Source organism: Echiichthys vipera (assembly GCF_963691815.1).
Source record: "Echiichthys vipera genome assembly, chromosome: 4".
Classification (NCBI taxonomy): Eukaryota; Metazoa; Chordata; class Actinopteri; order Perciformes; family Trachinidae; genus Echiichthys; species Echiichthys vipera.
This window is the reverse complement of record NC_139829.1, coordinates 6840762-6867279: the sequence shown is the minus strand read 5'-3', so window position 1 is coordinate 6867279 and position 26518 is coordinate 6840762. Positions and strand designations below refer to the sequence as shown.

Genomic DNA, 26518 nt, shown 5'->3' with positions numbered 1-26518 from the left:
AGTAGAGTAGTAGGGGTTGTGCTAAAATGTTGTGCAAAACATTTCACAGTAAATAGTCCAAGGAAGGTGTCTTGACAGGAAATTGATAGGAACAAGAAAATGTGGATATAAAAGAGTATAATTAAGGAAATATAAAAGATTTCCCTTGCTTTTGCATGACATTACAACCATTTTCAATCAGCGCTCAGAAGTACGAGCTTCGAAGGAGCTACTTGAATGCATCCTAACTTTTCTCCGGAGTGTGTGTACTTTAGCACCGTGAAGTTTGTTGTTAGCGGTGCTTTAGAGAAACCTCCCTAAACAGGGTCCGTGTGAACCCGGGAGCTGGTGTTTTGTTGAGGATGTGAGTGAACGGTGAGTCAGGAAGATGAAGAAACAGCTGAGGACGGCGGGGCGGTGATTTCCTTTATTTCGCAGGTCTCAAGTCAGTTAAGTTGGTTTGTTTTGCAGGAACTTTGACATGTAGCTGCTCACACTTCACACTCGACCACCTCTCTGTGAAACTCCCTGAAGGTTATTTATTATTTTCGACGCGTTTAACTACGTATTTTTTTGTGGCAACGATGTTGGAAAAGTTGTCACGTTATTTCACCGCGGAGGAGGGTGAACTTTTCCACGGGAAGAGTCGGTGGACTTCTGCGGCGGTCGCTGTGCTCCTCCTGGGTCTGTTTGCGTCGTCCTGCTGGGCAGAAGAAGCATCCTGTCACGGAGCTTACGACCTCTACTTTGTTTTAGACAAGTAAGTGAGAGGATACAGTTTGACGGCTCTTTGTTCGTCTCTCATTGATGGAATTCAATGTTGAGTTTGCATGTCCTCATTTTCAGATTAATACTGGTATTCTTAGTTTCTGCTAGAACATGTTTTCATGCTTAAGTGTTCAAAAAACACATTGTTTTCCTCATACTGTCTGTCTAAATATACCTTCTGTATGAAACGCTCTGTTTTAGCGCCTGTCTCTTTGAGACCCCCTCCTGAAAAAGACCAGTCTGCTCTGATTGGTCAGTGCTTCTGGGTCTTCCATGTGTGCTCTCTCTGCATCATCAATGCAGCCGGGGAACGACTGTAACAGTGCTGTAGAGGCACTTTCTATCTATATGTATGTGTATATATATATATATATACATACAGCTGCAGGAAAAAAAAATTCATTATTAATCATCATTATTATAGTTATTGAATAGTTATATATCTGACGTGACTTTAAGTTAACTTTAAGCAGCAGTATGTATATATATATATATATATATATATATATATATATATATATATATATATATATAAATAAAAGAGATATTATATTACTTCCTACACACATGCACAGAAATAACAGTTCATCTTTTTCACATAAAACTAAGCAAAAGAAAAGACCAAATAGTGACATCACAACGGTACAGGAAGTCCTGGCGGCTTGTTTAAAGGCACATTGTCTGTATGTATGTGGACATTCGGGGCGATTCTAGGATCAGACTTTTTTTTTGGGGGGGGGGGGGGTCAGCCATGTAATCTACATGCAGTCTTATTGCATAGTAATACATTCATTTTAATAAACAACAGGATCACAGGAGCGCTGCCGGTGTCCCTCAAACCACCGGTGCTCTTGCAAATGGAAACAGATCAATAAGAAAAAAGTGCAGGCAATCTTTGAAAGAGTTAAAGTAAAAATAAAGGGCTTTTAACTTTTTCAAACCCACCTGAGTGCCTTACTTATTTTCATATTAGAATGTCTGTTTTAAAAAATATATTCAAACCTATTCAAAACACCAGTACAGTCCCTCAAAGTTAGGCAAGGTTGTGTATTATCATGCTTCTGGTTTGTGACTTCTCTGATCTGATGGGTAACTGAGGTCTGCCCCTGATTGGCTCGAGTCGTGTGATGCTCCGTGGTTACACCGGAGGAAGAGAGTACTCTTTGAACAACACAACTCTAACCATGGCCATGACCTCTCTGTAACACTAACCAAGTAGGTTAACCAAGCCTTAACCATGCTGTTTCTAAGCAACACCAATGTTAACAGGCTGTTGTGACGTTCCCTCACGTGAGACACTGCCATTGACCATGAAAACGGAAGAATGGAAGTTTGTCACCTCTTCCTCACTCACAATAAAAATAATTACTACTTTAAAATACTTTTCTAAATCAATCCAAGCAGGAAATGGTCATTATTTGCCTTGACAGTGAAGAAACCAGGTTCTCTCAGGCATGGAAAATCCCTTAAAGTTAGTGAAGTTAAAAAATCTCCAAAGTTTCACCCCGGTCATTTAATCTCAGGATTTTGACTGTAACATATGTCTGTTGTGTTGTGTGTTTGAGCCCTGCAATATCTGCAGAAATAAGATGTGAAACATCACTGAGCATGCCTCGAATGCCGTGTGTTAAAAATTGCATCACCATTTCGAAAATATTTTGGCAACGTACCACTTCCTGTGTCTTTGTATGCAGTCGAAGTGCATTTTCGAGGATCAAACATACAGATGCTGCACAGCCACTGATACAGTACATTCAGTTCAGCAACACTTTGTAGTAGCGGCATGCAAAAAGACCTCCAATATGTTATACAGAGTTTATAGCTTTGACAGCAACTGTTTTTAATTGTGTCCTCCCTCAACTTGGACACCTGCCAATACTCAGGGCCGTTGTGTTGAAGCACTGCTCCCCTGACCCATTTTCAAACTGCCCCGCCCTCATCTAAATTGCTAAATTACAGGATGATGACCAAGATTATTGGCAAAAGTTGGACAGAGTGCATGTGTGTCTGTAAACATGCACGTTTATATTTGTGATACGTAAAAGAGCCTAATCTGCAACGGTTGCTCCGTCATCAGTTTGTCAGCGTTTCACATAGTAGCATGTCTCCTTTGAAGGAAGTTTACTTTGGCCTTGCAGATAAGTTAGCTCGACTGTCAGACTTCCTGATTGTACTGATAAGACTAAGATCGCAATGTCAGCAGTTTGTGCCGCAGTATTTGTTGCAGCTGTAATCTCCAGCATTCTGTACAAAGTAAAGCCCATTTTTTTTGTATTCAGGGAAGTTTCACTGAGAGCCAAGCTCCTTTTTTCAGGAACAAACATCTGCACACATTCACACCTAGAGGCTGACCAGTGCAGTCCCACTCTGATGTGCTGAGATGGGCACAATCTCACTGTCCATGCGTACCGTGCCCAAACAGGTTTCACGGTTAAAGTCTAGTTCGTTTGACCAGGGTGAGTGCAACCGTACTGCTCCTAGGAGCGCCACGGGAGAGGTGGGCTTTTGTAAAGCACGTTTGCACATGTACGAGCACGAGCGTGCGCACGAGCAAGAGCACGAGGCCTATGGCGGTTCTGACGTCATTTTATGTGTGCCTGTTCGGACATAGAAAAAGAAGGATGGACAATGCACGGACATTTAAAACAATGGCGGTGAAGGTTCACGTTGGTGTGATGCGGAGGTGGAGTGTTTACTGCAGATTTGGTTTGGATGAAAATATTTAAAAACAGTCGGACAAGACGCACAAAAACTTCGAGGTCTATGGAAAGATTTGTAAACAAAGTGACGCATCGCGATGACGTCATCAATGCGTGTGACGTGCTACGGCGTGATGACGTATAGGCAGCAAGAAGCATTCGCCGAGGCCCAGGCAGTGTGAGTACAAACGGGCCTAGGCCGCGGAGGGAGAGGGAGGGGGGGACAAGTACCCTAAAGCACGGGGCACGGTACGGACCGACAGTGGGAGTGCGCCCTAAGAGCCTTGCTCAAGGGCACCTCAGTGGTCTTTAGGGAGGGGCAAAGTGCTGCTTTTGCACCAAGACTTATCCTGCCAGTAAAATTATCTCACTGGTGACCTCTGGTCACAATAACACCTTTAAACAACGATATACATTTTTTATTGAGAAACAGTTCCTGCATCTATGCTTTTCAACGCAACATGGCCACTGCTGGAGATGTGAGTTCTGCAAAAAAACAACCAACCATAAAGCCTGAGTGTACCACCGCACTTCATGATGCATTCAGGTGCACCTGATAGTAACTTGAACTATTGTTGTAAAGTTCCCTGATGCAATCAGCAAACAATGATTTTTTTTCTTTAGCACCACTTTGCAGATGTTTTATAATTTTTTTTGTGTTCTGACTTATGACAAACCCAAATGTTGTTATATTTTAAGACTAAATCAGTGCACAGTATAACAACATGATGAGGGGATCACTGGTGTTGACTCATTCAAAATGTCCTGTAATTATGATGAACAAATAAGCAAAGTGATTCACTCTTTATATAATTAAGCTCAAATACATTTTGAAAACTTTATCAGAGTAACTAACACATCATCTAAACCTGGTTTGCGACTGTATTTGCCGTTTTATGTACTCTACGCCCCAACATTAAAGGGATTAAAACGTGAGCCATTATTCGCCAATATAGACTTTTAAACAAAAGTTGTGTGTAACGTTACTATGTTTCTCTTGATTCTGGATGATAGCCTGATGTATATCTTTGCCTAAGAGCTCATGTTCAAACTCAGCCTTAAATGTTTATGTATACCTCTTGATGTCAAGACAAAAATCTTAGACGATATTGAATCTTTTATCATTATACTTTATATAACTTACAGTGATTTATAGCTCCTCTTTAGTTCCTGCCATGTTTGTAACCAACAGAAAAAGGTGCAGATACTAGCCATGGCCACCAATGCACAATTGATTGGGAAGGAAAGTTATGGAAATGCAGATGAGTTGCATCGACGCGTGAATCCGATGCATTCTGGAGCAATTAAATGCATTCGTCACCACTTTAAATGCCACACCTACACGTTAATTACCTTCTGACTCGGTGTGTTCAAAGTGCAGTGGAAGTTTCCTTTACCCTGACGGCCGGCTCGTCTCTCCGCTGTGTGACCTTCACTTAAGGCAGCAGCAGAAGGGAGGAGAGAGAGGTGGAATGAAAGATGAGCCTCCTAATGGTCAAACCCTTCTGTTTTATGTTCTCCGCACATACATTGGATTGTAATTATTGCTTTAATTACCTCTTTATCGTTAAATCAGGGGCACATTTTACACACTCTTTTCATTGTGGTCGAATTGACTCGTCGAGAGGTGGGAAGGGCTACAGGTTGACACCCAGCTAACACAAGTTTTTCCTTACTGTGAGAAATGTACGCATGGTTTCCAATTATTACCAAGTCTTAATTAAGGAAGGAAAGGATTGAGCACATGGAAGAAAGGAGAAAACATAAGGGGTCGAAGAAAAGTTGCAAAAGTCTGAATGACAGAAAGAAGAAGAGCAGGAACGAAAGTAGGAAAGTAAAAATAATATAACTATTTTTTTCTCCCTTAATAAAATAAATCTGACAATCCCAACACTTCACTACACTAATAAGTATGCAAAATAAACTCACAAACTGTCACTAAAAGACATATATTATATTACTTACCTTATTTAACAGAAAAATGTACACCTTCTGGATTCAAGTGTCTCTCTTTCACAACTGAGACGTAAGCTTACTCACCTCGTTAACTCCTCAAAACTTCATTTCAACTGGAAAGAAACAAACTGAAGCGCACCAAAACTGTCTTTGTTAGTCTTTTTACTGTTCCAAAAATCATCAACTTTGGAAAGAAATAAGTATTTTTACTGCACAGATCTTTGTGAAAAAGACACCCAATTCAAACTGGACAAAATCAAATTACGCACCAAAACTGTGTGTGGATTAATTCATTGATTAAAATGAAGCCTATCTGCTCCTTGAGATGGACAAGTGATCTAAAAAACCTGCCCTAGACGTTACTTTCATATCACTTTGGTGATTTCTCTACCTTTCATTGGGGGGACTAATGAATTGTGACTCTACCAGCCAAGTAGATTTGTAGAAAGACAAAGCTCCTGTGAACATGTGAGTGTTGTAACAGCTGAAGAGGCTGCTACAGAACACAGTGATATCGGCACAATTAACCAGCATGTGGCTGGTGTTATTATCCAAGTGTGGTTGTAGTACAAAGCACAAATACTGTACAGTATTTTTTGAACTCCCCAGCACACAATCTGCTGCCACTGACGAGCTGCAAACTGACTGTCATTTTCTTATTTCAGGTCTGGAAGTGTCGCCAATGACTGGGTCGAAATTTACTCATTTGTGAAGAACCTTACTGATAGATTTGTGAGGTGAGTGCAAAAGTCAGCAGCTTCCATGACGTTTTACGTACATTTTTAATTGGAAACAAAAGTTTCAGGGTTTCATTATGTCCATATATTGAAATAAGTGAAATATTTGCTCCCCAGACCTGCAGATGAAGCGAGGTCAAGCAAAAACTTAAAATTCATATAAAAGAGCTGATTAAATTAAGTTAAATGAGCTGATTGGTTGGGGGAAAATAAAATACCTCTATATTTTTTTCGTCTGTTTAAAATCATCCTGGTTGCTTTATGGGATACATGACTATAATTGAAGAGTCTACGAGAGTCCACCTGTTTTACAAACTATCAAATTGAAAAATCTATGACATCCTTTTTCCACATAATTCATAAAAAAAAAAAGACAAAACCAGAGAAACCGGCTTGAAACGTTCAGCTTGCATAACGTTTGAGTCAAACGGCGCCGGCGCCAGCACAGTACAGACGGTGGCGACCCAGCCAGAATGAAGTGGTTGGTTGAAGAAAATAGCAAAGGCACCAGGTGGGAGTGGGTGGCAGAGAGGAGCAGTCTTCTGGGCTGTGAGAATGGCCATTTGCACCGGGGGGGTCCAGCTCCACACTTATCCCGTGCTTTCCACCACAGAACGGCTGACAGGCAGACAATGTACAGTAAAGCAAAAGAACACTGGAAGGCAACGAGGACAATCTGCTAGACAATGCTCGCTCACCAAGAGCTCTTCTGTTCCGCCATGTGGAGCAAACTGGACTCCTTCATAAACCCCCCCCCCCCTACTCTCCAAAGAGAACGAAATCCCACCACCACCCTCTGATATGTCCTTGGCATCACTGCTTTCTTTATCAGCATAGTCTTTCTATACTGCTTCAGCGCTAACATGCACAGTCAGAAGCTCCACTGAAAGCCTTTAAGTTTGACGTTGAAGTCACCACCCACGATTTATCATCTGTGACTTGTAGCGTGGTTAGTTTTTAGTCCACATATGACTCCAAAAAAACTTGCAGACAGGATGTGGATGTATACGGCTGCTACCGCCGGCGAGCCAAATCTGGCCGTGTGGCTTAAAGATTGTGCTATGTTTGCGGGGGAGGATCGCGACTGGGCCATGTGTCACGTGGGTGAGAAATCTCAGCACCTCTCCTTATGCTCCAAAGGCTTCGGATCTCTGAAGGAAACACTTGTGCGCTTAACTATCATGAAGTTTAACTCTCTCCATGTGCGATGGCTCTCGTGTGCTTTGCGTTTGTTGCCGAAGTAACCGAGTACATTTACTCAGTAACAATTTATTTGGTACATCCATTATATTCCAGAGCTGTGATGGCTGGAGTTACTGGTTACTTATTAATATTTTTACATATAGATGCTGAGATGCTACATTTTCTCTCCGCTTACCAATTCTAATAGCAGTGCTATTTAAATTTAAAATATGTAAGCTGTGTAGAAATGATTTGTTTTATTATTCATTATATTGTTGTGATATTGTTATATTAGGTTACCTTTTTATTAACCAGTATTTTTGTGTATTGATCGGTTACTGGACCACATGATGCAATTATCAGCATCAGCTTCTAATTGTATAGAGTGTAGAGCCAGACTGATCTATTTTGTCAGCTGATATTATTAGCAGATTTAGGCCTTTCAGAGGCATATCGGTATCTATTTACAGAACATATGATGCATAAAAACAATGCTCGGGATGATGTAGAAATCCTGTCATATAGCTATTTATTTTTATTAGTCTTAATTTAAATGGTCAGCAATTGACTGATGCTGAACATGATGTTTATTCAGGTATTTGTTTAATCTTTATTTTCTCAGTGTTCATTTCTAGAATTGGTTGACAATGTAAGTCATTGTGTCAATAATAATGTGAAATATGAATAATATATTTAGTTTTTAATTTAGGAAAGCAGCCTGTAGTCGGTGTAGTATTGTGTCGTATCGTGTCGTATTGTATCCCTGTGCTGATTTAGTTTTGACAAATTTCAGCTGCACTTTTACGCAGAAACCAGAAAAAAATCAGTTAATATTTCTGAGTCTGCTACAACGCGACAGAGGGGCACTGAATGTGAACGGCACTGGTTGTACAGAGGAGAGACACTTTGTCAAGTTCACACCCTTAAACTGTCTCAGGTACAGAGCATATATTTGTGTGACAGGATCTGTGTGTGTGTGTGTTTATGTATGACTCATCATCACAACATGTTTCCTGTCTGTGAATTGATTAATCACTTCCTTCAGTCCCACTGAAGCTGTTTTAAGTCATACACTAATATTAGTTGACGTTAAAAGAGCCCCGTCTGTTCGGTTCATTATATAAGCCTCGTTCATTCTCCTGAACTGAACCCATGGAAGAGCTTTGCAGTCACACCAAGTCCTTAATATCCACTCTTATGGTTTTACATGCCCTGCTTGTGTTGATGGTTGATAAGGATGAGAGACAGAAGTGACGATTTAATGGAGTAAGGAAGGACAAGAATTATAAAGCATATTGTCCTAGCTTTTTGTTGTTGCATTTTAACAATGAGATATCTTGTTAAAGGTTTTTTTATTCCTAATGTTTGATTTCTGTTTTTCTCTCCAGCCCCAGAATGAGAGTCTCTTTCATTGTCTTTTCGGCCAAAGCACAAGTCCTGCTGCCTCTGACTGGAGACAGGTACTGAGCTGTGAAATAAACTCTCTGGAACACATTTGTGATAGTATCAACTTGGGCTTTTCCGGTTTAAACACAACACTTTCCTGCTTCCTGCCTTTTTTAAGGAAACTTTTTCTCCTGTTACACAGATATCATGATGCACCGTTGATGACTGTTTTGCAATGTATCACATAATGCAGAATTGTAATCGTTTATCCGTATCGTGTGCAACGTACAGTATCGTGATCGTATCGTATCATGAGATACACCCTGTTAATGATCATCCAAAGACGTTAGCTTCTTGAAATCAAAATCTCTCTAATACAAAACTAACACACTAACTTACTATAAACTAACATAAAGCTGTCATTATAATACCAAAATACCATACTCGTATTATAATATTTCTGATTTTATTCATATTTATTATATCCTAACTTGCTGTTAATTACATACTATGAAAGTGTGTTGATTTGAGTTAACAATGTACTTGGCCTCTTCTTGCAGGCCGCTAGAGTGAAATGTTTGCATAGTGACATTTTTGAGGTCGAGGTTAGAAGTTTAATTCTCACTGCGCCTCTAAATACCAACAAAAGCCTTTGAGATGTCAACCGTTTATTTGATGTGTTTTTAAGATACGAGATAGAAGAGGGTCTGAAGCGTCTGCGGGACGTGAAGCCAGCAGGTGAAACGTACATGCACGAGGGAATAAAAGAGGTCAGTTAACCTTCACAAACCCATGCAGTTACTGCTCCGTAGCTTTTTTACACATCTACGATGATTGTGGGATTGGCATGTGATGCAATGTTTTGCGTCTTTTGACCCTGAAGGCCTCGGCTCAGATACAGAAACAAACGACCAAGTCGTCGAGCATCGTCCTGGCTTTGACAGACGGGAAACTCAACGTTTACATTCACGAGCTGACAGTGAAAGAGGTGAGATTAACATCCTCAAAGCGATGAAATTGTGCTGTCAAAACAGAATTCACAGAGCTGACGTAGCACTTCTCCCTTCACTTTTACTTTAGTTTAGTTTGATTAAACTGCAAGTACAAATACATTTCTTTCTTTCTCAGCTTTGTCAAATATTCTGTTGTCTTCCTTTTATTTAAAGGCTCAGTAGGCAATTTATTTTTGGCAGTATTAGGCAAAATCTTCCATAAAAACCTTAGGGATAATTTAAATAAAGTGATGTGAGAGAAGATCAGACCTCTGCGTCTCTCCTCGGCTCTGTTTGCAGCCTGCAAAGAATCTACCCCGTGACGGAAGACTTTGACCAATCAGAGCAGCTGAGACAGCGAGCCCTGTGATTGGCTGTTCTACTAAAGCAGATGCGCGTTCACGTCTCTCCGGTGGAAACCCAGTCTGCAGCAATGGCGGATGACCGGACAGGAAGGATTGAGAGAAAGATTCCATGGTTGGAAACACTCGTGTTCAGTGCAAAACAATCTAAGAAGAGGAAGACGGATTTGTCATAAAGAGAGTCGGACAACAAACGCAACAATCAAACGCGTATCAATATCAGCATATAAGAGTAGTTGGGGATAACATTGGTTTGAACCTGAACTCGGAGCTCGCTGTTCTTCTCTTTGACGGGTAAACTGCTAAATGATTTGTCCTCTAAGAACTCCCTTTGCTGTGATGGGGTTCAGTTGTTTGGGCTGATTTACCAGGTAAACAGCCTGGTCACAGTGGCTACCGAGAACGCAAGTCATGATCGGGACGAGTAAGCAAACTGATACAGGTGAACGTATGAGTAAAGTTAGTTATCCATTTCAGTCACCACGGCTGTCTAATGAACTCATTCAGCTCTGTTCAGTATTGCCTTACTATGAATACTATTTACTATCCCTATGCGTTTAAAAAAGTATTTTCTTACCTGTGACTTGGACATTATGGAAGATAACGTAAAAAAATAAAGAGAAGCTTTGTCAAGTAGGTGATTCCCTCAGGGACTGTTTCCGTGTGTGTATGAAGTGCGTGCGTCAGATGCCCGTGCTTGTCTGGAGGGAAGAGCTCGGGTCAGAGCTGAGGAGATGAGACCCATGTAGAGTCAACAATCACCTGTTTTCTAGGTTTCCTGCCTACTGAGACTTTAATGAGTGAAATGTGTGTTTTTTTTTCCTTAAATCATTTTGATGTCTGGACATCCTGCTCCAGTCTGGTCTTTCCTTTTCTTTTGACCTCGGGCACATCGTCTCCACATTTGTTTATTCTGCAGGCTAATGAGGCGAGGAAATTCGGCGCTCGTGTTTACTGTGTGGGTATCAAGGACTTTGATGAGCAGCAGGTAAGAAAGCTTTAGTCTTAATCTGCAGCAGTCAAAACACCAATGAAGTCTGTTACTTAATGTATGCTGAAGGATTAGCAAAAGACATGTTTCCATGTTGGAAGAGAAAGGTAAACAGTGCTTTTACCTGTGTGGGAAATCCACGTCTTGAAGTGAGATCAGTAAAAGCAGCTTAATCCACTTTTCAGATGTTCATTTGCATGTTTCAGTAAGTTGTCATTGTCATTGTAACTTTGCTATAAGCTTCATATAATACACCTAAAAATCTGAATATATTAAATGCATACCACCATCGGGCAGAAAAAAGTACGTCCTTCAGCACAATGACTGTACACACACACTTCACACTTCACCTTTTGTGTTGTAAACTTGACCTGCTGACTTTTGATGATGTACTTTTTGTTGTGAACACCAATTAAGTTACTTTCACATCCTTGTATTTATTTTATGTGTGTGTAGGGTTATATGGGGACAGGGCTGTTGAGGGTAGGCACCATTTGCCAATACCACAGAAAATCCGTATGTCGGCAGGTTTGGGTTTTTTGCTTGCTTCACTCAAGATAATTCTTCACAATTATTCTGATAAAAGTAACAGCCTTGTATTGTATTCTGCACTTACTAAGAGTGTAGTTTTTTTGTTTGATATCATTCAGGCGTGGACAGGCCAGCAGGGTGAGAATCAGTTAAACACAGATGAATAACTGGAGCACTGAACCCAAAAGTGTAACTAATAAAGCTGACTGTGAACATTTGCATTATGCACGTTAAAGGTGTCTTTTAAAGTTGGCTGTTAAATCAGTTCTCGTCCCATCACACTGTTTAGAAATCAACTCAGTTTAAATTGGCCACAGAAACATCCAATCACTACTTTAGTTATTAATTGTCTCCACAGCAGATGTCAGACTGTCTGAGCTGCACCAAAGTCAGAATCTTTTCCGTTTTACTGTCTCTCTTCCAAAAATGTGTCCGTTCCTTGTAACCATTGGTAACCATCCTGTGATGAGCTCTTATTAAGTCAAAAACAAAGGCAATATTGCTTCCAGTTTGTGTTGCAGTGATTTTTTCATTTTTTTCATTTTTTTTTTTTTCATGGTTAAGCAAAGTGTTTGCCACAGTCATGCCATCTGCTATGTCTCCTCCTGCCCATGATATGAAAAGAAAGACAGTGCTCAGTCATAAAGAGAAAAAGAAGAAAGCAGCATTAGAATCAGCAGTACTTCTTTGTTAACTCAAGTCTTTGATGGTATCGGCAGCTTGCTGATATCGCGGACACCAAGGACCAAGTGTTTCCTGTCAAAGATGGCTTCCACGCACTCAAAGGCATCGTCAATTCTGTAAGTTCGCCTGCTGTGTGTGTGTGTGTGTGTGTTTGTGTGAGTGAGTGTTTGGCTTTCAGTTTCAGTCATGGTTTAAAGGTTGATGTGTGGATTTTTTTCCCTTACATAAGAAATAATTAAAGTTGGTAACAGTGCAGATTGGGGTTAATTTGGGAATCAGGTGGGCAAAATAAAAATGTGTTTCCTTTATTTGTCACAAATGAAAGCAAAACCTCAGTGAACTTCCCGCTAAGCTACATGGAAAATGTCTGTGGAAATAGCAGCCTGTCATGTCCTCAGTTTGTAGATGGAAAGAAGGAAAAGTCTTCTCCACTCTGTAGCAAATGAAGACGCTGGAAAGGCAGCAGCTTGACAGTTAGTCACTGTCCATATGACATCCTCTACACAGTGTTTTTATTGTGCCGAGTATCCAAACTCTCACTGCACCAGCTGCAATACAATTAATGCTTTTATTTTGGATGAAAACTTCACAATAAAAGCCAGCATTAACGTATCAAACCCATCTTGTCTTGTAAAGCTGTAATCAGTGACTAGAGTCCCTTACTTAGTGTTTATATGAAGTTTCCCCGCACAGCCTCCTCGTCCGCTGCCAGCCAATTAGTGATACTTTCCATTTTCTGCAGCTTTTAGCCTAAACGCTGTCAGCCAAGGCGGGGGTTTGTATGGCAACATTTTGTACATGAATCTGAGCCTGGAGCCCTGCAGAGCACACTGCCCTGAGCTGGACTTACATCTGTGTCGTAGCTGACAAGGCCGGCAGTGTTTAGGGAAAGGGCAGAAGTAGACGGAGCTGTCAGACATGCTGCTGGAGGGACGCAGAGCCAAAGGGTGTGTCTTGTTTCTGTTGTGTGATCCAAAGTACAATAACTATGATTGATTATGTCGCTTTGAACATGACTGTCAAGTAAAGGAGGGTCTAAGACTGAGTCTCTCCGTCCGCGTGAAAGTGGGACGATGCTTGGATGCAGAAGATAAAGTGCAGAATATACACTCTTAAATGAGTTTAACAAATGAAATGTAAAAAATGCATGCCCCTCAAGTGTCATCTGGCATGCTCTAAACTGAGTCTTATACATTTTGCAGCAAAATGATAAGAAATGATAAAAATGCATTCAGGATTCATTGGAAACAGGTGTAATCCTAATTGTTGGCTCATTATAAAGTAATGTCACAATGAGTGGCAGCCTGAAAAAGGCTAAAGGAAAAAATTCCACTGACCTAGAATATTGTCATCTCTAAGAAGCATTTGAATCCAGCTTTTTATGATTAACTTTAAAATGTGTTTAAAGCCTCTGACAAATATGGATTTGATTATTTATAATTAGAAGAAAATATGCTTCTGATCGGTTTGTGCTGTTACATGCACACAAGTCTTGTTCACAAGGTCGTCCATTAAAGCCATTTATATATTTATTTCTTTGTGCATAAGAGCGTCTTGTGCAACAACAGAAAAGCTTATCCCCCTCAGTCCTTCGAAGGCTCTGAGCACAGTGACGCTTCCAGCGCGCACAAGCATTCTTCTCTGATTAGTAATACTGGATTCCTGACGAGTTGGCCTCCTCACTCTGTCGGATTTTGAGGATTTGAGATCATCTGTGCAGCCTTTTACTGCAGGATCCACCCTGCCTCTGCGACCAGCGTGACAGAACATACAGAAAGAGCTCAGCAAAGTTGTGTTTCTGCACCGTTACTTTTTCTTTTTTTTTTTTTTGATTTTTTCCTGTGCTACACTGTCTGAGCTGCAGGGCTGTTTGGAAAAACCCCAAATTGCAATGTAGCCACATCGTTACCGTTAACTTCCTTTAGCCACTGAGCACATTCAGCTGAGTTTAGCGGCCTGTACAGTAACTTTGACGTTCGGATGTTTTGACGTATTCCTGTTAAATAATGTATGACATCATGAACCTTGCCTCCTAATTATTTCCCCTAAACCACTCAAGCAGCCTGATCCCTTCAGAAACCGCACCGCAGTTACAACGCGGCTTGACATTTTCAGATGACTCTGGGTATTTTGGATGACTTCCTCCCTTTCCCCCTGCAGCCTGTAAATACAGTTTGTCACTGTGCTGTTTGAGGTTAACCACGCTGAGGCCTCTAATCTGAGCTTTCAGAGCTTAGATTTTAATATATAAGGTCTTCCAAGTAGCAACTAACGATTATTTCCGTTGTCGATTAATCTGTCGCTCATTTTCTCATGTCTTGGTTTGTCCACTACTCAAAGAGATTCACTTTACCGTCATAAAGGAGGAAATAAACCAGAAAATATTCACCTTTAACAAGCTGCGATCAGAGAATTTAGCTTTTTTTATTTTCAAGTTACTCAATCGATAAATCTATTATCAAAATATTTTTAAGACTGATACTGAAAAACAAACCTTTTCTGTGTGTTATTTTCACCAGTATGACTCTGCACAGGTACACAGAAGGCTGCTTTCCTAAACAAAAAAAGAATATTTAACACAATCATACATTATATAGATAATGTGTGACATCGTCAGCCAATTCAAGAAATGAACACTGAGAAAATGAATAAATAAAAAAAAAAAAAATGGCTGAATAAACATCATATTCAGTATCAGTCAACTGAAAATGAATAGTACTGGTTGTTCATTGTCAATCAATTACTTACTGCTTGTTTTTAGCATTATATAAAACCACCAGTCTGACTGGTCTGTCTGTGATAATATCAGCTGACCAATATTTTTTCTATTTAAGTGCTACTTTTCCAAATGGCAACTTTCTGGTTTTGGAGCAGAAGTTTTTTTTTTTTACATTTCTACACTTGACTGGAAAACAATGTCATTCCTCGGGTTCCTCCGTCATTCTAAGCTTCAGGCCGGCAAACACTCAAATCCTCTTTTTTTCCCCTTTTCTTTCATGAGCACTGCCAAGGAAGTAATTAGACGGGGAAAATAGTGGCACAGAGGAACAGCAGCAGATCTTTTTCCTCCCAGCTGTCATCTACAACCCTCTCCCCTTTTAACGAGTCCATATCAAACCATCATATTTAATAAGGCCGCTGTAAACACTCCCCTCTTCCTCTGCTCAGATTGAAGTTCCACCCAACATCAAATGAAAGGTTCAAGTGTCCTATATTGCAGTTAATATGCTTCTTTTTACCCACTGTGTACTGGGATTTGCATAGTTTGTCCTTTTGTTGATTTATTGAATCATAGCGGATAGAGAAGCTCCATGACAGTGTGCTCACACAGGCCTCTTTATATGATAATGCAGGATCCCCGAGGTTTTTAATAGAACCGAGAAATGTAATAGTCTTGCATAATTTTCCCATAAAGGCTGACACAGCTGCCGTTCCTCCCTCCTGTTCTCCTCGCCGCTGATATTCAGCGCTCTCCTTTTAGCCGGCAGGCCCCCGATCGGGAGTGAGACATTTCTCAGGTGTTGCACCCTAATCTGTTTTCTAAACTTGACAGAGCCGATAATGGCCAGTATTGATGTATTTATTCTTGGCCCTCAAGCGATAATGTACCCATGTCTTTTTTTTTATTTCTCCCTCATCCTCCAGATATTAAAGCGGTCGTGCACAGAGATCCTGAGCGTGGAGCCCTCCAGTGTCTGTGTGAACGGTGAGTGGAGTCAGTCATTCTGCACAGATCAGGCTCACTCTCTATGCAGGACTCCCACTCTTCGCTGCCTGCTCCCTGAACTTATGGCATCTTTGGTAAAATGTGTGGTGAAGTAGCACGTCTGCTTACAGGACAAGGAGTAGATCAGTCACTTGGGCCATCAGAGGACCCTCAATGTCCCACGAAAGCTCAGATAATGGAAATGGCTTTACATTTTTGCAACTTTTTAGCCCTTAAACATCCCTTTCTGAGGGTGGTCCACTTAAATCTGTGGTTATCAACCTTCTTAGCTAGGGCTACGTGTGAGCCTTTATGTCTGTTTATGGCACACTCAAAATATGAGCTGCGAGCATTTAAAGAATGCCTTTATAGAAATGAAAGTACATGAAAGTATTTAGTATTTCACAAGAAAAAAAGTTAGAGAAAAGTAAAAAATAAATAACATAAATCTGTGGTCTGTCTTCTCCCAGGCGACCCCCAGGTTGAGAACCACTGGTGTAAATAACATGTCCAGATACATGAGCACATAACTCAAGCTGTGAAAAGAGACTCTTGATGCTGTTTGCTCCAGCTGTGCGAAACACAACATAAGATACACACAAGTTGGAACATGAAGTTCAAACATTTTTGTTCTGGTTTTTACAGCAATATAGTTTGGAAGGAATAGGTTTCCCTCTTTTCCTGACAGCCATCCAAAAACACGGATATTGCTGCATCATTATGTAAATTACAACATTTTCAATTCTCCACCAAAGACAGTCATCGATAGATTTTTGATCGTATTCATGAAACGTTTCATAGTACTAGCAGTCCATGAAAGTTTTCCATAGTGCTAATTGTCCAAACAGTGGGTGGTCATTAGTCTTTTCTCTGCACACAAAACAAACAAAGAAAACTTAGTTTAATAAGAAAATAGAGGGGAGACTTTGAAACAATTATCATTTTTGATTACAAGTTTTCTGAAATGTTAAGTTCAAATATGCATCGAGGCATAATCTTATGAAATATGTGCTGACTTTCATATTCCTGAACATTGCTTGTTTCATTTTGTTGACGTGTATAAGAGTCAAAGGATTTTACAGATATTAATTTTATCACTCCATAAATCAGAAAATACTTGACTATATCAGGTTGATATATGAACCCAACGCTTTTGGTAAAAACCTTCAGAATCAAGAGAGGAATGAAACTGGAAAATTTGATGTCTGTAAGTGCTGCTGAGGTGGAGATCTATGCCTGAGAATGAGAAAACAGCTTTTAAAGATGCATATTGACAACTTCAAACATTTTAAAGGCTACTAAATGTGAATAGGGTAAACATGTTTAACTAATATACAGAATATATCACCATAATACTTCACCAGTTCATTACTGGCATCAAGAAAATATTGACTTGCGAGTTTTCTTACGTTTTATGTTCAAATACACAAATAAAACCTTACCTAAGGCTAATTTTTCATGAATATAAGAAATGTAAACATGCAAGTGTAGTAAAATAAGCATTCCAGTGTGTATTTTGGTCTAAAAGAAGACATGTTAAGGAAGAAAAATAGCCCAAAGTATCAAAATTGACCAGTGCATGAGAAAATGAACTATCGGTCAGCAAACGTTTTACAGAATTAAAATTTTAGTCTAGTTAAGAGGGACCTGCTGTCAGATGTCAGATAATATCAGGATGCTGTGAGCATGCAGTAGTTCTACAGGACAAAGGCCTCTCTTTACACTACATGTTTACTGTAAGCACGTTCTAATGTCCCGTTTGTTTACATTCCACAGAGTCCTTCGACATCGTCCTCAGAGGGAACGGCTTCACTCTCGGACGCAGCAATGAAGGAGTGGTCTGCAGCTTCATAGTAGACCAGCAAACCTTCAGTAAGTGGTGGGAATCATGATCAGTGTCTAAAGGTCACTCTACATTCAGTTTGACATATGTGCAGCAGAGACCCTAACCACAGGGCTCAAATGAGATCAGGCTGCAAACTGCAGCTTAAACAGTTCATTCAGCAGAGCTCTGATGTTCTCTAGTCACATAGAGGTGTGGAGTTACATAATGTAACTCAAAGCATGCATAAATGTCAAACTGGAATTTGTGGGTGTTTTGACAATAATCGTTCATCTGGCAGAGCCAGAATGAGCAGGGAGGACAACAGTAAAGCAAAGACAACTTATTGGTACTTGGGATGGAAAAAAGCTGTTTTTCATTCAATAATGAATCATTAACATTTTATCCAATAAATCTGTTTAACACTGTGAAATTATGAAACAATGAAGTCCAAAGTGCAGTTTGAATGTCATGCATTACCGGTAAATCTACGAGGGCTCTCATGCACTTCCTTTGCAGAAGTGAAGAGTCTCTGAAGTGTATTACCCACATGTCATACTGAGAACTAGAATCTAATCTTAGAACTAGAGATTAGGAAGTTCTATGCTAGCACGGGCTTCATCGTGGACTCTTTCTCCGTCAACTCAAGGTCCACTTACTGTACTATCTTTCTCTGAAACTTTGAACCACATCTCAAAGTTGAAAGCTGAACTTTGACATTGATACCTAATAATAATAGTAATAATAATAATAATAATAATAATAATAATAATAATAATAATAATAATAGTAATAATAGTAATAATAATAATAAGCCATCTTTTTTAATGTCTTTCAGTCATTAGTTGCACTCAAAACAATCAGTGGAGCAAATTTGAACTGTGTCCACGTTCCAAATACATCCGGTTTGCAGCGGTTCCTAAAAGGGGCACCTTGCAAGACTTTTTCCAACATATCAATATCAATAGAAGAAAAAAAGCAGTAAATAATCAACAAAATCACCATATTGGGAACTTATGACATGCTTTCCAGTCACGAGTTCAACAGTCAGAGAAACGGTGACCGTTGGAAAATAAGGATTCACCATTTTATCGGCCGAACATCGATAATCTATAGACACACACAGTACGTTGTGTTAAAGTTGTAGACTGTCAGATTGTCATCAAGTTAATTGTCTGTTAAATTTCTATCTATCAGAGATTGAGTTAAAACAATGGTGATTGATCATTTGACCCACTAATGGAAGCACTTCCCATACCATCTGAGTGTCTGTGGAGACTTTCCGGCGCTAAAATCAAATGCGGTGCACAGTTAGTGACGCTTTTTACATCGTTTCTCTTCTCTCTTCGGAAGTCCTATCAGTGTGGAACATGTGAAGGTATCACGCCTCATCGCTGCAGGTGAAAGCTACCGATCTACTGACGTCATACAGTCGACAATGTTTCCAAAGGAGCTCTGGGAGATGAAGTCCCACAGTCTCGCCTGCAGTAACATCTGACCGCCAAAGAAGCCGCTAGAAACAACCAAGCCCCCACCACAGCGACTTCCTGGTTGATCCAATACGGATCGTATTTTGCAAAATAGAGCAGTCAGTTTCTCATTGACCCCCATGTTAAACAGGCCGTTTTCACGGCATAATTAAATCTGTTTAAGGCCTGGTACAAAAAAACAATCTAGTCTGTATGTTTAGGACGATTGGATCAAGTTGAGCGAACGGACCCCGCTGGGTATCCTACGTCCATTTTTTATCAATCTCAATTCTTACGGATTACAATTTTAAAATGTTAAAAAGGCTTTTGAAGCAGTTTAAAAAAATATATATATATTTATATTTTCTATTTGGAAGACGGTTACATTAAAGGATGCTTGTGTGGTTAAATTTGTGCTCCTTTATGAAGGGCTCAATGACTTTAAAATAATTGAATTAAATGTTTTTTTTGTCTGGCACAAACGGGGGAATAAATAACATAAACAAACTAAACAACTAAAAAAAAATCAACGGTATTTGCTAAATTCTCACAGTCGGCGGATCCCTAACAGAAAGATGTGACACACAGAACTCAGTCAACACAGTCTGAGCGGACTGAATCTGAGCCCAGCAACAAAACTCACACACTCTGAATCTACTCTTCACAGGCAGTTATAGCTGCTCTAGGAAGACTGATATGCACCTCTGTCTGATGGGTCATTCATGGTGGTGCCTCTCTTTAACAAACATCATACATGAGTGACCAGATCTCTCTCCGGCTCTTCTTATTCAACTTGCTGCGATGGGGCTTGATGGTGTGTGTTCAAAGCAAAGACCAGGCACTGTGTCCCCCTGTACCTGTTTTCAGCAGCTCTCCTTTATCCTCTATATGATCAGAACAGAAGAAAAGGAGGCTATGTAGGTCACCGTGCTCCTAATTTTGAGCTTTCAGTCTGTTCTGTCGAAGAAATCCTTTTTTTTTTTTTCAAGAAGCAAACAGGATTTGGCACCGAGAGAAAATCTTTTCAGGCTCTCGTTTGGCCGTGGGATCTGTGGGATCGACGACTGCCAATGACAACACTTCCCTCCTTGACAAGTTATTTTTGATTTTCAACATTTCAACTCAACTAGAAGACTTGAGCATATTTTTTCTTCCTTTTTAAAAAAGAACTCCATCCGAATGAGGAAGTGGCCATTAGCAGATGTCTTCCTGTTAGTCCTTTCTCAGTTTAGACGGTCTCACATTCGCCCACTTGGGGCTATTTATTCCCTTATTGGCTTTTGCATGTGTTCAGCCCAGACCTTTCTAACAGTGGGGCACCTTATAATTATGGACAGGCATCATGGCAACTATTGAACACACACACACCACATATGTGGAACAGATGCCACAGTCTTCTCCATCACCAAACTAGTCGGAGCCCTGAGCAGACGAGCAGGAGAAAAATATCAATAATCTGAACGACCTCCATAGATGAAGATGGTTCAGGCCTCTGTCAACCTGTGCTGATGAACACACACACACACACACACACACATACACACACACACACACACACACACACACACACACACACACACACACACACACACACACACACACACACACACACACACACACACACACACACACACACACACAATCATAATCCAAACTGTCATCTCTTTCCCTTTTTTTAACCTTTGTACAACTCTCAAACTAGCGTTGAAATATCACATACCGTATTTTTTGGATTAAAAGTCGCTCCGGAGTAAAAGTCTCACCAGCCGAAAATGCAGAATAAAGAAGGAAAGAAGCATATATAAGTCGCACTAGAGTATAAGTCGCATTTTTGGGGGAAATTTATTTGATAAAATCCAAAACCAAGAATAGACATTTCATCTTGAAAGGCGATTTAAAATAAAAATAGAATAGAGAACAACAGGCTGAATAAGTGTACGTTATATGACGCATAAACAACGAACTGAGAACGTGCCTGGTATGTTAACGTAACATATTACGGTAAGAGTCATTCACAGAACTATAACATAAAGAACATACTCTACGTTTACCAAACAAACTGTCACTCCTAATCACTAAATCCACTGAACTCTTCTTCCTCGGTGTCACTTCTGAACAACTCCACCAACTCCAAGTAGCAGGTAGCATCTTTTTTTTCACAATGCACTTCTGCCATGACCCCCGCCGAATTTTGATTGGTTGACGTGTGTGTGTGACGATTGCTGATATACGCCTAGTCTCTTACGTGACTGAGATAAATAATAGCCCGGGCTATTATTTGATATTTTACGGTAATGTGTTAATAATTTCACACATAAGTCGCTCCAGAGTATAAGTCGCACCCCCGGCCAAACTATGAAAAAAACTCAGATTTATAATCTGAAAAATACGGTACATGACGACAAAATCATTATTATAATTCACTTCTAAATATGCAGTATAACTGATATTTAATTTAGAAAATTCCTATGATCCTTCCCATGTGATCCAGAGGGTGTTGTTGGCTCATTGACTTCTTTAAGTTTAAACATTTTTTTTGCGTTCGTTTGAGTTGGTAATGATCTTGTAATATTGCTCACATAATAACTGTCACTTTATTTCATATTCCGCTTTTTGAATATTTCAAAATAATGAAATATTTTTGCCCACTAACTAACACTGTAGTGGTAATTTTTTTTGCTCACAAAATATATTGAAAAAATATATTTAATATCATTTTGTGTATTGTTAAAGAGATACTTTAGCCACTTTTTAATCCATGTCTGTGCAATAACGTGCAAGTTGCCTTCAGATTAACAGCGTTTAGTTTTTGCGTCATTCGGCGGATATTTGCAAATCTCTGAGGATCCGCTATACAAACAGCGTTCATCTGAACACGGTGCCCACATTGCCATGACACAGACCTGGGTTAAAATGTGTAAAATAACCCTCTAAGTATGAAAGAGAGGAGGAACAAACACCAGTGCTGACCACGATGGAAGTGCAGGTAAAAGGGAAGACCGTAAATGAGTAAAACAGTAAGACATAAGAAAGGCACAATATATCCAATCAACGCTTAGCTAATACAATTTTCAATGAAGTCGAAGTATAAATATGTAAAGTGTCTGGAATAAAGCCTGGTGAAGTCACATAAGATTAGGAGAGAAATGACAATGAAAAAAACAAAGCACCCCTGGCTTGACAGCGTTCATAAAGAGAACTCAAGGCAGACATAATGTCCCACAAGCAGATTAAAAATGAAGATAGTAGAAATATATTGGAGAATTAAATATATATTTTATGGGAAAAAAAACAGAAATTGAATAGAGGAAAAAAAACACGAAGTAAAAATAAGTGGAGATGCCTCGGTATCAATGTACTATGGCTGATAAAATAAAGAGTTTAAAAATCTAAATCAACATTTAGGGGACAAGGGTACAACAAAAACTAATTTAAAAAGAACAAGATGCTGTATTTTACATTTCCTGAAGCAGTGGCTCTTATTGAGGACACATTCTGACCCACTGTTTTGTGTGTGTGGTTGTGTTTTTTTACAGATCATAAGCCAAGTGCTGTGCGTAATGATTATCTGCTGTGTCCTGCACCGAAGCTCTATGACGTGGGACAGTAAGTAGCCCGTGATTTCTGTTGGAATGGAGTTGGTGTTGCATATGGTGCAAATATTGCATCTTTAATAACCATCATCACTGTGGTCGACTTTTTATGTTAATGTTTTTCCATTATCACACACAGAAAAAACAGTTGATTTGATCAGATTTCATTTATTTATTTAATGATATATTTATTTATATTATCTATTTATTTATTTAATAATATATTCATTTATATTATTTTTTATTTAGTTGTAGATTTATATATTTATGATTTATTTATATACTAATGATATATTATAATATAGATTTATTTATTATTATTTATATAATATTTTATATGATCGTAATGACCCAATTGTCCCATTTTTCCTTTTTTTTCCCCATAACCCTTTAAAACTAGACCTCCACATGAGATCTTCCTGTATACATGACTAACGATCTAACGATCTAAAATAATAATATCCCCAAAACTAAAAAATGTACAGCGTTAAAATAACTTATAGTGTCAAGAAACATTTTGTTCATGCGTCTACATTTAGAAATCTTTTGGATCAATATGTGTTTATTCAGTAATATTCGATGAAAATGACACAATTTCAATACTTTTATTTACAATTATTATGGTTTAATGGCTCAAATAACCTTTTATCTTCGGTTGTAACAAATTAGGGAAGACAATTCATTTGAAGATCCTCCCAATAAATTACATAACAATGAGAGAAAAATACTAATGTAGTCACTGGCGGATCATTTCAAATCCCATAAATATTGCTCGTAAGTGGGCAACAGTAGTATGACATAAATATTCTCATGAAGTAAGTTTTCCAAAATAACTGATATGTAGGTTTTTCTGGTGCAGTGTCTCTATAGACGTGTTTAAGTTCAGGTATTGTTGGTATGGGGATGAGAGAAACCATCTAAATGAACTCCGGCCTTTTTTTCCAAATGGGACCATCTAAATAGAACAAACTAAAATGTAATATGCTCACCTATAAATCATTATAATTCCATAGAGAAGCAATGTGTAAACGTCCCAACTTCTTGGTAAAGCTTATTTCAGTAGAAACCAGCGGAGGGAATCATGTCTTACTTCTGTAAAACCATGCATGCACGCACACGCGCACAGATACTTCCTCTGTTACTTTACCAGCATGAATTCTTTCAAAACGATTTAATTTCCTCTTTTCTTTTTGCATTTGTCATTTTCCTGCTGCTCTCCCCCTGTTGTTGTGTTATTTTAATCATCCATAACTCTATCATAAGATGCTTTAAATCCTTTCGGTGTCTTGTGTTATTACATGCACAGTTTTTCTTTTTTCTTTTGTCCAAATACAGTTAACAACTCTGTAAATCTATAGATTAGCTGTATGTTAAAACAGTAGATGTAGGGATGAAGAGTTTGGTGTAGCGTCAAGATGCAGTAAACATTGTCGAAAGCAGCCCGACAGAAAAAACACCCCATACATACAACCCACAAAGATTTAAGTGAAAAGATTGTAAATATGCATTTATTCCTGGCTGCATAGCTATTGTTTGACTTCACGTCATCTCTTATAATCCCAAACCATAACAGATGATCGCTAAGGCATTTGAGATGAAACAACAGATTTTAATGTCCTCCGTGACTCCAATCCAATCAAAAATGTATGATTATGAGTGCCGCCGGCTCCTGAAGCTCTAAAACAGATTATGTATCATATGATGAAGGCAACGCTGTAACTACTCCAACTCAACTTGAACCTCACCTCAGATAATCCTCTCATTCTAACGTCCATACTGCTCTTGATAACATGCTTTTCTGCCAGATGCTTAAAGAGGAACATGAGTTTTTGAAGGGTATGAAACATGAAGTTGGACGTGCTGTCGTGTTTTCAGTTTTGTTTTGTTTCTTGCATTAAGTAATGGCTTTAACAAAGACTATTTGAACACAAGCCACATACATGCACATGCACACAACATACTGCACCTGTATGTCAGTGCACACACAGTCCCGCAGTGCATGTTGTATATACAGAACAATGACACATGCATTCAACTCTCACACTATCTTTTTTTGTCTGTTCGGCTGTATTTGACTCTTTATTCAGAAGTCTAAACAGTGTCCAGAACTGCAGCTACATGTTCTATACAAATGTTATATTTTGTAAATGTATTCAGGGTTTGACCCGGAGGACACACAATCAGGTCCCTGTTTGAGAATGAGACCGGAAGACGTAGCGTCCCTTTAGCTCAATGGCGCAATCGGGAACAGCGCTGTAGTAACCATGTTTTCCGTTAAAATCATGATGTAGCAGCTTATAAAGAGTTGGCTTTAGCCCTCCGCTCTTCTCCCTACTCTGTTTAGACACTTGCGAACACTTAGGATCGTTTGAGGTAAGTAGCACCCGGTACGATGTTGTCGTACTCGGTCTCGTCTCACAATCCACCGTATTTTTACTTACAGTCTTGTCTCTGTGAACTTTGAACTGAGAGACTGCAAGATAATATATTCCATACATATGATAACAAAGAGTTTTCAATGTGAATATATAATTGGTTATTAAGGTTAGTTTTGCTTGTTGGCCTGTGGGGCCAGTGCTTAAGAATAAGAGAGTCTATAACTGGGGTATTGTTGTTTGCATATTTATCCAGGGTGAACTGCAAGTTACATGTTGGGACGCATTGTATAAGGAAAACACACAAAACACCAATGAAGGGAAGATTAAAAAGAAACATGTTTTTTTTATTTTGAGGGCAATTTTGAAGCAGATTTACATTTTCTGCCAATTAAATAATACATTGTAAAGATCGGGCATACTTAGCGGGGGTCTTTGCTCCCTAGAGTTTGTTCTTTCTTTTTTTTACTCACTTTTCCTGCAGCTGCTAGCAATATGTTACACTTTGTTCGCAGCTGGCCTCACTTTCAGTAAAATAGGAAATTTTTACAATTCAGTGGGTTTTGCATTCACCTGATTCTCTTCACGTATCAATGTGGAGAAAACAACATTTTAATTCCAGCTGGTCTTAAAGTAGCAGCTACTGGAGAAGTCTTCCTCCTTGCTTTATCCAGGAAAAAGGAGTGCAAAACAGAATGTGGTATCTCTCAATCAACTAAGGATGCAGTAAAAAGATGGACTTGAGCGACTACATCTGTAAGCCACAGGCCTACAGCGCCCGTGATGCTACGTGCCCGCCATTTGCAAAAGGCCTGCTTAATTAACTCTTGGCTGCCGATGATGACCCATTAAGTAGTTAGCTGGTACGGGCGGTGAGTAAACACATCTGTTGGAGGGGCTTTAAAAGGATGTGTGACAGATGCAGCCATTCCCTTTTCCACGCTCTCCATTTAAATAATTCACCATGCACTGACAATCCCTGCACCCAGGACCACCTGCATGGAACAGCGGAGCCTGGAAACTTCCGTCTCTGTCCATCTGTCTGCTTCTGCTCCATCACCGCTACCGGCGCACAGGGCGCTCCGCAAACACGGCTCTACTCAGCCGAAGAAGAATTGCCTTTTCCCTGTTTCCCCTTTTAAACCATGTTTGGTGACATGCGAGGCCTTCTTCTCAGCAAAACACGGCTTGAATTTGCCCTCATGAACATGGTTTGCTGGGGAACATATTTCAGATTCAGCAGTCACTCGAGTTGAGGTGCTCAGCTGCAGCTTACTGTCCCACCG

At 39.6% G+C, this 26518-nt stretch overlaps 1 protein-coding gene across 1 annotated transcript in view; it reads left to right on the top strand.

Moving 5' to 3' along the window:
• The first annotated feature begins 249 nt into the window (after positions 1 to 249).
• Positions 250 to 26518, top strand: part of antxr2a (ANTXR cell adhesion molecule 2a) — a 90798-nt gene continuing 64529 nt past the window's right edge. Inside the window, exons 1-10 of the mRNA XM_083912693.1 lie at positions 250 to 739; positions 6068 to 6139; positions 8710 to 8781; positions 9396 to 9477; positions 9591 to 9695; positions 10981 to 11049; positions 12303 to 12383; positions 15913 to 15973; positions 17750 to 17845; positions 22801 to 22870. Coding sequence (XP_083768819.1) covers positions 564 to 739; positions 6068 to 6139; positions 8710 to 8781; positions 9396 to 9477; positions 9591 to 9695; positions 10981 to 11049; positions 12303 to 12383; positions 15913 to 15973; positions 17750 to 17845; positions 22801 to 22870 — 884 coding nt within the window. The 5' untranslated portion in view covers positions 250 to 563. The remainder of the gene's footprint in view (positions 740 to 6067; positions 6140 to 8709; positions 8782 to 9395; positions 9478 to 9590; positions 9696 to 10980; positions 11050 to 12302; positions 12384 to 15912; positions 15974 to 17749; positions 17846 to 22800; positions 22871 to 26518) is intronic.